This window comes from Theobroma cacao, chromosome 5 (genome assembly GCF_053813885.1).
Source record: "Theobroma cacao isolate CCN51 chromosome 5, ASM5381388v1, whole genome shotgun sequence".
Classification (NCBI taxonomy): domain Eukaryota; kingdom Viridiplantae; phylum Streptophyta; class Magnoliopsida; order Malvales; family Malvaceae; genus Theobroma; species Theobroma cacao.
Window position 1 is genome coordinate 44,477,341 of NC_142643.1, and position 11,714 is coordinate 44,489,054.

General features: G+C 33.6%; 1 protein-coding gene across 4 annotated transcripts; it reads right to left on the reverse strand.

Moving 5' to 3' along the window:
- Positions 1-7,865: 7,865 nt before the first annotated feature.
- LSH2 (LIGHT-DEPENDENT SHORT HYPOCOTYLS-like protein (DUF640)) lies at positions 7,866-10,185 on the reverse strand. Of its 4 annotated transcripts, XM_007030354.3 has the most exons (4): positions 9,834-10,185; positions 8,708-9,504; positions 8,415-8,506; positions 7,866-8,110 (listed from the first exon to the last, which is right to left on the reverse strand). In XM_007030354.3, exons 2-3 carry the CDS (start codon positions 9,342-9,344, stop codon positions 8,424-8,426), a joined length of 720 nt encoding a protein of 239 aa, XP_007030416.2. In that variant the 5' UTR covers positions 9,345-9,504; positions 9,834-10,185; the 3' UTR covers positions 7,866-8,110; positions 8,415-8,423. The 4 variants fall into 4 exon arrangements, 3 of the variants coding, with proteins under 3 accessions (XP_007030416.2, XP_088662630.1, XP_017977872.1); XR_001928265.2 differs by having other exon boundaries at positions 8,415-8,510; positions 8,708-10,184; XM_088806504.1 differs by having other exon boundaries at positions 8,708-10,185.
- Positions 10,186-11,714: the final 1,529 nt, after the last annotated feature.

Consider the following 11,714-nt stretch of genomic DNA (forward strand, 5'->3'; position numbering starts at 1 on the left):
TTAAAAATTAAGATTAAAATAGGATAGCATGTGATTAAATGGTACCATTCGTAAAATAGGTGTCAGGGGTGTTAATCCTTCCTTGTAATAATCGTACTCCCAAACCTAACTTTAAAATTCATAAATCAAGTTTTGATTCTTTAAACAAACTTAAAATTAATTTTAGATCTCGTTTGATAGAACGAATTTCACATATGATCGATCACACCTTATAAAAAAATTAGTGAAAATTTTTAAAAAACATTTTCATCACACGTAAAGACAAGCTGTACGTGTAGCTGTCACGCTACACGTACAGCTTTCATTCAATCCGTTATTCATTTGGATAGGAAAAAATTGAAAAAAAAAAAAAAAAGGCTTATTTTTGCCGTTGGATTTTTGCGCACGGACTTTTGTAGCATAAAGGAGTCCAGAAATTCAACTGGTGGAATCTCACTGCCTCTGTCATTTGGCATATCCGGTCTTCGATTAGGGGCACTATTATCCACTTGTACAAATTTTTGTTGATCTTGAGTTGTTGTTTTAGCTTCATACACAGTGTTAACAAAAACAAAGCCACTCAAACTGCCTTTTTTCATTCTGTATTAGATTTGCTTAGTCTATGTTTATGGTCTATGCATTTGCTCTAATTTTCTCCACTCGGAGGTAGGGCCTGAAGGAGAAAATATCAGGATTATCATGGTAATAGGAATATATTTGTTTCTTTTAATAAATGTTGGAATGTACATTTTTTAAGGAACGGAAACCTAGTTCTTAAGAAATAAATATTAATCTATTTTATGTATATTTTTAAACATATGTCTCTTTTTGTCTTTTTAATAAAAATTTAATTAAAAATTTAGCACATAACTCTTGTAAGAACAATAGTAAAACACAATTTTATTGAAAGAAAAAAATAACCTCAAGGTATAATGTGAGAAAATACCATATCACAAAAATACATGTATTGTTTTTTTTTTTTTTTATCTTGTTGATATGATCAATAAGATATCTTTCCTAATGTTGTTTTTGTAGAAAAATTAAATTGACGAAAACACTATAATACAAATAAAGGCAAACCCATAGCGATGGCGAAGGTAAGGACCGCAACCTCTCAATTTTTAAGTTTTTTTTTTATATTATTATTAATGGAAAAGGACCACATATATTTAAGTAAAAGGAATTCTTCATTAGTCCCTGTGCCGTGGTTTCGGCTGCAGCAACAGGCTCCAACTCAACGACCCAACAACACTGGCAGGAAACTACAGGAATTTCCCAACAGAGACAACACCACCAATTTGGAATCAAAACCCAACAGGATTCGTAATAAATTTTGACATTATCCCTCCCTGCATACCAAATAAATGTGCGTGACATTACATGTTCACCTTAACTGCTCGTCCATTATTGGGAAAAGCTTTGTCGTTTTACTATTGATGAAACAGATTGCCATTGACGGATTTACGCTTCTTGCATCCTGCATCCTGTTTTCATTCTTTGCCCTTTGAAAAACGAAGGAAGATGAGCCCACCTTTTTAATTCGATGTCGCTTCCCATCATTATACTGTAGCCTACTTTTGCTGCCCATCCTCGTGTTATTATAAAGAATTAAATTATGTAATAAATATGAGTAGCTCATCCTTCATTCTTTAATTCTGATAATATACGTGTAATATACGCATGAATACAATAATCGTTCAATTTTAAATTATGATTATACGTGTGATACACGTAAGAATATAGTAAATCATTCAATTTTAAATTTTAATTATTCGTGTAATAATTTAATTCTGAATTCTGAATTCTATACTAAAATCATAATAAAAAAGAGAAAGAAAGGTTAAAAAGAAAGAAAAAATATGTTAACCCTACTTTCCAATTTAAAATTTATATTTATTAAATCCAATATATAAATGATTAACTTATTAATAATTTATGCTTTTTTTTTTCAACATTTTTCTCATCGATTACCAATCTTATTTGAGGAAATAATGTATGACTAGGACAATTAGCTGAATATATTATTCGAATTCAATCATTATCATTTGTCAAAAAAATTTATAAAAAAAAAAAAAGACTTCTTCTTTTTCTAGATTCTCATTTTGTCAAAGTCGTCATTGGATCATATATATATATATATATTTCAATCAACATCAATAATGCACCTAGTTTCATAAATTTATCTATAATTAAAATTAAAATTCGTTAGAGACCAATCAAAATCAATTTCATACCCACACAATTAATAAAAAAATTAATCATAATACGATTTCAAAGCAAACTCGATGTTGTTGAAGAAAAAAAATTTTGGATATAAATTATTGGTAGATAAATTTTATGACTATTTAAACTTAAAATATCTAGCTAGGCCACCCACTTGCAAAGCTAGATTTTAATTATGATTAATACTAATGTTCTTATAGAATATCGAAATCATATTAAGGTTAGTCCAATAGACTTTGGTACACACACTAATTTAAAGTTACTACCTCTATATATATATTAGGTAATACATAGGGATCAGTTCAAAAAAATAAAAATAGAATGTTTATATTTTCAACATAGAAATCATATGAACTCTTTGATTTATATGAGAATTGAAACAAACCAATGTGGTAATCTTTAATCAGTTTGGTTAATTGTCGTTATCCATGACTAAAACCACCTAGTAATCTACATTAGTAAACTAATTAATTTTTTATTTATTTTCTTCTAAAGAATTAATTTAATTAAAATTCTTTGACTAAAGAAAGGCTAAGGAAAAAAGAAAGCACCACCGACCATATTCCACTCATTATTTAATTACTAAAACAAAGTTTCTCTCCCTAAATAGCAAAGTTAGGCGACACCCAAAGAAGGCAAATGAAGTCCGGAAAAAATTTTAAAAAAAAAATCCTCCTAGTCTCGTACGGAGGCGTCGGCTGAATCCCACGGTTCTGATCTGACCACGTGGCTAAAATCGGGCTGCGGAAAAAGCGGAACACGCGACACGAGGCAAAAAAAATTGTTGCTGTTCGGAGGAGGAGGGGAATTGTCCTTTCCCGACAAGCCGTACAATTGTCCACGTGGGAGCACGCTGCTGGTGGGACCACCTGGTAGGTGCACGTGTCAATGTCTGCGCTCATGACCGTAGATTGCGGAGATCTTTATTTTTGGTACGGATTTTTTTTTGCTTTTATAGGGGATTGTGCCTTTGTGAGCCCTTGCGGAGCCTCTTGTAAATGTTGTGTCCTTTTCCATGAATAAAAACAAAAAGATTTTACGTGGGTGGGGGCTTCTATTTTTTATTTTAATATTATAATTATAATCTTAATAACTATTAATTATATTTTAATAAAAATTTATTTATTACTTTGGATATAATGGTTTTGGTTTTCTTCCACTCCATTAGGTTTGGTGGCTTCCAACCCTGCACATTACCCACATGCCCATCAGAAGAGGAGCTCTCCAAAAACAAAAAAAAAAAAAAAAATTAAATTTTAATTTTTTTTATTAATTTTTTATGCACATGTTATTCAAACTAAGTCGAAGCCATTGATAACGAATGTCGAGTTAAAATTTAAGATTATTATAGTTTTCGATAAATACGAGACAATACATGTGAATGACATATTTATATATGTTATAAAGTATTGATTAAATTTGTTTTGAAATATTGGAATTTCAACTATATGCCTTTGTATAGATTAATGTACAACTTTTTTCTTGTACACGGCAGAATTTGTTGACCTTTTTTACTTTACATGCATGTAGAATGTGTCTACTTACTATTTATAGAAACAATGAGTTGAGTTGGTGTGCAATTTTGATGCACATTCTCTCTATATTTAGCAAGCCCAAAAATATTTTTCTCAAAATTCAAAATGTCCGGTTTGAAATTTCAGAAGTGACGATTAGTTTTTAATTAATTAACCATATATAATAATGTCTATAAACAAACACGTGTGTTTAATTAATACTCGAATATGGATAAAACACAAGACTGGTAGGCACAATCATGGTTGAATTCTTGTACATTTTACAAGTATAATCCCATCAAGGTAGGTGTGGGATTAAAACCATGAAAAATTAATTAATCAAGGTAAAATATAAGAATTCAATGATTGAAGTGTGGTGGGTTTTAGATATTAAAAATAAATAAATTCTGGTATATTAATTGAAGATGAGATTGCATAAATACTGTGTTCAAATCTATAACTTACCTGGATGTCACGGTAAAAGGTAAAATATTCCTACCCCTACCTTTAGATTTTTAATGTCAACGACCTTGTTTTATTTTGTAGTTAATAGGTAGGGGGGGGGGGGGGGGGGGTGGTAATGGTGGCCATGGTCCCCTTGGCTTTGCCAAAATTGTCTTTTTACCCCCGAGGGTTCCTCTCGTTATTCTTATAAACTTTTACTTGACCACCTAGTAATTTTAAATTTATCATTTACCCATTTATGTTCTCCTTGAAGTTTTTTGTTAATCCTCTTTTAACCCTTGATTTCCTCTCTCTTTTTTTTTATTTTACAATTATTTTTTCAAACTTTTCAATGTGTTTTTCTGTTTGATTTTATATATATATATATATGTAGCTCTATCAATTAGAACTTTGAAAATGACAAAAAAAAAATGAAATCTAAGTTTCTTTGTGACAAGATAAATCATGTATACATCACTAAATCGAACGACACATTTCATGCAATTACGCTTTTTTACATTAAAAAATGATGACTTGTTTGCGTAACTAAAATCTAATAATAAGCTTCTACGTGTAAAAGTGGCTTGATTTCCTGTTAACAGAGAATATGGCGAATTTAATGCCCCTAAAATTAAGATAAAATGAAACATAAAGAAAATGAGCTTATAGAGCAAGCATAAAGATACTTGGGGAATTAGGTCAAGCTTCAATAAGTCTTAAGGAAAATAATAATTAGGTTAATCCAAGCAATGATCTTCACGTGGATATTATAAGTTTCTTACTTTCAACAAAATTATGCTTCAACTGAAAGTCTTTCAAGCATTTGGCTGGTAAAAAGTTTGAATCCACGTACAAGTAGTCAATTTGATCTTTGCTTCCAATGCCGAAAACTTCCAAAAATAGAGCAATACGTACCGTGAAATCCATGCAAGTAGAAGAATCGTTGGCATTTAAGCAGGTGCATTCATTTTCTTTCTTTTCTTCTTAAGGCTTTATAGCAGCTTTCCAACCCTTTCAGCTGAGCAAAGTAGACCTTGCTATAGAGGTGCGGATAGGGTTCAGAGTGTATGAAATTGAAGACTTGGTAACATTTACTCTCTACATTGAAGACTTGTATAAATTATTCTTCAAAAATTTTCATGAATTACTCCTTGGTCTTTTGGCTATAATAACCCTTCACGTCTACTTAAAGAATATTTCAATAATATACTCACACACCAATCACGATACTATACTTAGTATAATGCTCTTGAACTTAAAATTTTAAACAGATGGGATTAAGATGCATGGGAATGAAACTGTCTAGAGGAGAGGGATAAGGTGACACAGATATGCTGCTAATTTCTGAAGAAATATTTCTACTGTAACTTCTAATAATGCAGAGATTTTTTTTTTTTTTTGGATTTGAAAAAAAAGGATTCAAACTTTGTTCTTTGATCATGCACCAACTAATGAACCAAATACTCAGAATCCTAAAAATGTAGAGACTTGTAACCCATGCACGTGATATATATCTACCAATAATTAAAAAAAAAACTTTGTACAAATTCTGTCTCAAACTCAGAATGAATAGATTCAATCTTTCAGAATGCTAGTGTTTAAGGAAGAAAAAGATTGAATTCATCATCTGATTCATGCTATTATACTACTTAAACTGACTCTCAGCTCAACTTTATTACTAGTGATACATGCTTCTGTTTTACCTTTTTCTTTTTTGTGAAAAGCATACCAGACATATATTGAATACGAAATCATACATCTTGTGGTTTACATGAGAGGCTCAAGATGAAGCCAATCTCACAGCAACAATCAGAATGACACAACCGTGCATACCCCATCTAGAGGGAAGCACACTTATCCTTTTAATTATGCTCGATGTGTCTCCTTCAATATCAAGAAGTGTATTATTATGGTACACTTTTTTCAAAGACTTGCATGTCTAGCAGCTTAATTTGACCAAATGTTTTATCAGAACATTTAAAATCATTGCCATGACAGGCAAGGTTGAACCAAAATGCCAACTGTAAGCAAACCAAAATACATTATTCCCAATTTTCATTAACATTGATCTATACATCTGAGTACATGTCTATGTGATGCAAATGACTTTCAAGTTCAAGAAAATCTATTCCAAGTGAAACCAACTAATAATGAACTTCTTATTCCTGCCCTCCCACCATTTCATGGATGTTCTATTCTAAAAGCAACTTGTACATTATGTCTTGCTATTTTATACTTTGGGTGGTCAAAAAGTCAGAAATCTGAACTAGCTTCATAAAACAAAGATCAATGGAAATTTTGAAGCACTCTTTTTTTTATGACCCTAGACCGTATTGCAATTTGCAAAGGCTTTTGTTGAGTTCTGTGCTAGACTGCTACTAAATAATACGTATGACTACTGGTATTGTTGGTGCATGCATGTAGTTTAATATTCTGGGATATGTGCCAGCATTTCTTGATTGGCAATGAAAGAGGTTCAGAGCTAGGAAACTAGTTCCTTGGTCGGTGCACTACGGATTGATTCTATGTTCATTTCGAGGATCAGATTTCTTGAGACATAGTAGAACATGAAGTGGTTCATTGGAACTTAAATATATATAGTTTCTCTCAAGTCACAGTTCCAAAGCTCAATATGTAAAATGTATTTAATAATTATCAATCAAGAAGGGGAAAAAGGGTATATTTTGAGCTATGCCCTAGTACCGGAAAGCGTTTATATCAAGCCTTATTTGGAAAACAATTTACAGAAAGACTTGAAGTTAATGAAGTTGAGAAGAAGGGGTAAGCATGAAAAAGAGATTAATATACTACTACTAAGCCAGAGGTTATAAGGGAAGAATTGTGAAAGAAAGTTGGGAAGTCATGATGGAAGACTTGCCAGTAAAGATTGCTGATGATGATTATGGTAACAGCTACCCTCCTTAAGAAATGATAAAGAAAAAAGGTAAAAGATGCCAGCAATAAGATTAACCTGATTATTAAGCACCACAATCATTGGATCACAAAATGTGCTATCCATCCAATTTCAATCATTTCACGCTTAGCATTAGCTTGAATCATTTGCTAAATTTTCTTTGCAGAGTGTCATCATCCACATATACTCCAGAAGATACACTCTAGAGAAGCAAGAAATATAGCACTCTAGCTTGTGTCAGCAGTCCAGAAATACACACTATGGATATATAATTAAGATTCCAGGGAGCTTCCTTTCGCCAAGCTTTAAAATAGTAATTTAATAATCTTTCAAAGGATGACACACAAAATCAGATACCCCTAAAGGGCAATCAAACATCAGCCAAGTGTATATTAAACAAGAATTATCCTTGATAATGTTCAAAAGTTTGTCTGCCCAAGTGGATTAGGAAATAGCCCTTCAGCCCTCAATATTCCATCTCACTTATTGGCTTAGATTGTACACTAATCTAATACTTTATGACATGTGTGTGTTTTTCTTTTAGCTGTCACCAATATTAGAAAAGATGAATCTAGGTTTTGTCTTTTTGCCTTATAATCGATCTGTTTTTGGTTATATTTTAACTAAAATACCTAAACGACACTATTCACGGGCTCGTGAGTTTCCTCCTCCCCAATGCCTTGTCTTTGAATAGAAACATTTTTTTATTTGAGTAAATTCTCTAAATATTATTTAAGCATAGGGAAATGCTTTCTTCATGAGAGAGAGAAAGAAGGAAAGAGAGAGAGAGGTTTCGAAATAGGTTCCATATTTATATATGAAAACAACATAAAAGATTACAGCATCTACCATTGGCATTGGCTTATACCATCATTATATATAGAACATTGTATTCTTTTACCAAGCCATTGAAATATGATCAACTCAAGTTGAATAGAGAAATACCTTATAAAAACAAAAACCCATTAAAACCATATCATCCAGACAATTGATGATTGCGGAAGGACCTATCCTTCTCCCATTTATATGGTACTTTCTGTGAAAAAACAAAAAACAAAGCTCCATTAGCATCAAGCCATATTTAGAACATTATAATTAACTGTGATTGAAAATGACCCAAGGAAAGCAGCTAGCAAAAATAGAATGAAGAAAGTATATTTATGTTAATCTGAAAGAAGAATTGTCCAGCAATATAAATCAGATATCCAGAAGTATTAACCTAGGTATAGAATATTCAATGCACATTACAATTTGATGAATGGTTGGATATATACTACATATAATAGCATCACTTTGCTACCATCATTTTTTTTCTTTTGGTACTATTCCTCTCCAATTACCTCTGCTTCCTAGGAGCTGCTCATCCCTGTCACAACCATTCCGAATTGTCCCCTAAAGAGCAATTTGAAGGGTACCCACTTATCAAAGCACACTAGCTTATTTTCAAACCAAAGCAAAAATACAGAGAGGGTTACCTCAAACTGGGAAAAACAACATAAATTAATAAGCAACCCTATACATACCAAGTCACCAACATAGAAAAGAAAAAAAAAAGGCAAAAAGCATAGAAGGAGAAACCATATATTTGGTTCATTTTAATCAAGATAGTAGTAATTGTTTTTTGGTTACTCACTAGCGGCAGTGGCATCAGCAAGTGTTGCTGATGGCGGAGCTGGTGGTTGTGCCGATGGAGCCACCTTCTGCTTAGGCCTCTTTCTTTTCTTCTCATAGCTAACACCTCTAGCTTTGGCCTGGAAATCCCTGACTTCCCTTAAGTAAATCCTGACAGCTCTAGCTCCGAAAGGGTTCCCTTCCGGCCTACCTCCATGCTCCTCATAAGCAGCTCGGAGGCGGCCAATGAGTGCATCAAGGCTACCCCAGGCTTGTCTAAGTGGACAAGGACATGGAGCAGGAGGGTTAGGGAGGCCGAAGAAAGGACAAGTCTGGTTATGGACTTTTGTCTTGCCAAATTGATCAAGGTACCTAAGAAACTCCAGGACATGAGCACCACTACACATTGAAAGTGACAGTGGAGGCCTGTGGTTTCTCAGGTATTGGCAAAAAGTGTTCCAATCTCTGCGCTTTTGGTTCTCATAGCGGCTTGGAGTGGTCGATGCAGGTGGAGTTGTTGTTGTAGTGCCAGAAGTGGGCGTTACAGTGCTGCTGCTGATGATGTTGTTGTTGTTGGTAACTAAGGTGGCTATGGTATTTGAGCCTACTATCGGGCATGGATAGTTATTTGGGTTGTTTTGTGGGGAAATCAAGTCCATGGGAGAGATATATGATCTTTGTAATTTTCTTTTTCTTGGGTGTCGAAGGATCTTGGCAGCTGCTGCTTTTGCTGTTGCTGATGATGTTATCTTTGCTTCTGGTTTTGATGTTCTTTCTTTTTAGGGTTTTTCAGTTCCTTCTTCTATCCTTCTTGAAAGACTGAGATGACCAGAGACAAAGAGATCAGATTATATATATTGTCTTCCTTTTTGAGGAAAAAAGAATAGAGATATGAAGCTAATTAAGGAGAGTAAAAAACAGTTTCTTTTCTCTTTGCTGAGGAATTGACAAAAAGTGAAGGGCTTTTCACTTCAGGTGTATTGGTGACTATGATAGCTCAAGAAATGATGAAATGCAAGATTTTGCATGGCTTCCATGAGAATTGATGAGAGAGAAGAGAGAGAGAAAGAAATAAACAAGTAGAGGAGGCAAACAAGGTTTTTGCTCTTTGAGAGGTAAAATTCAATTGAAGCAAAGAAAAGATATACAAGAGGAAGATGTAGTCTCCCTTGCTCTTCTTCTTCTCTTTGTTTTGGAGTTCCTTGAACAACACCCAGCAGAGTCTGCAACAAATCCTGAAAGACTGCAGTTACTGGGTATATGAAAATATGCTTTCAAGAGAAAAGATCAGATCAGATCATCAGATTTCTTTCCAGCAAAAGGGCAAGCAAACTGAAGTTAAATACTGTTGATAAAGTAAGAGAGAGTGGGTTTTTGAAATAGAGAAAGAAAGAGAAAGGAAAGAGAAAAACTCTCATAGTCCAATGGGTCAAGCGATGATTGTAATGGGATATAGAGAGAGAGAGATATAGAGGGGGGGGTTCAGTCAGTGAATGGCCTCTGCTGGTTAATAAGTTAGTGTAAATTCTCAACAAAATAAAAAAAAATAGAAAAGAAGCAAGAACCTGTTTTGCCAAAATAGGACAAGGTTGGCAGTGAAGGCAGACTTGATAGTGACCCAAGGGCTGTACGCCAATTTCTGCTTTCACTTGACTCACCTTTGCCAAGCGCGTGTACGCAACAGTACACACACACGCACACAAAGCCCCTCATTTTCCTTTCCATCTAAAGGCTAAAGGGAAGGGAAAGAAAGATTGATAGCTACATTCACATAGCCTAGGAACCTTCACAGCAATTGCCCAAATACCTCTCATTTCCCCCCCAAAAGGCTTGTAGGATAAGTCCTTACGATAAAAAAAAAAAAAAGGGGTTTGAGGGGTCTCTCTCCATTTTTCATAAGGGCAAGTTTTCATGGTGGAAAAGGGGGGAGCAAAAGCAATGCCCTCCACACACTATATCTTATGACCCAAACCCAAAGTACAATCTCATGTTGTTGTCAAAGGCATTATAATCTTTAGATCTTGTATCTTTGTTGGGGGAATGACTTTGATCTTTCATAGGTAAGTTTCTAAACCTATATTTTCACCCATTTTGATTGTATATGTCCATGGTGAATCTCACACTTCTTTATGAGTCGTTGTAATTGGTTGTTTTTATGTACAATAAGAGGTAATTTGTCAGAAACCGGCAATTGTGTGGGTTCTTCATGGTAATGGACAAAATGACAAAATTTCAACAGTATTTAACATATGACTATTTCCCCCATTTACATCTCATAAAGAAAAAACTTGATAATTGCCAACAATGTAGTACAAATCATAAAGTCATTTCATTATTGAAAATTTTTAAATTGGATCAATTTTTTTTCTTTATTATTTTCGTTCCTTATCAATTGAATTTCATAAAATAGTAACACGTGATATTTAATAAGATAAAAAAATCAAATAACGCGTAACATTTAAAAGGGTAAAATAATCGAATATACAAATAAAATTTATTGCATTCCAGAGGTATTTTAATAATAGAGGAATTAAAATTTTGAATAGGAAGATACAGTAAACATGAGGGAGGAAAAGGGGCGGGAGGCGGAAGGGGAAGCAAAGCAAAATGTGCAGTTTTACACTCTTTAATTACTATGTTGAAACAATGTTTACTAGAAGAAAAAGTTTAGGGACTTTTCACTTTTACCAGGCAAAGACGTAAAAATGAGTCGAGGATCAGCCAAGAACATGACCAACATTGCTCAGGAAAAGCCAATTTGATTCAACTATACGATGTGCAGTAGCCTAGTAGCCATTGATTCAGCTATATAAGAACCACTTTCTGGTGTTAAAGAGGATCATTATCACTACTCTACATCTCTAGAGATGCCTTCTGCCACTTCCCAAAGTTGCGCTACTTTTAGGGTTTTTCCCTTTGTAATTAACTTATACTATCTAATACTATACGTATGTTCTATAAATTACCCATTTTTCCAACGTAAATACAAGATCAATCCTTGCAATTTTCCACACATAAAATTTATCATC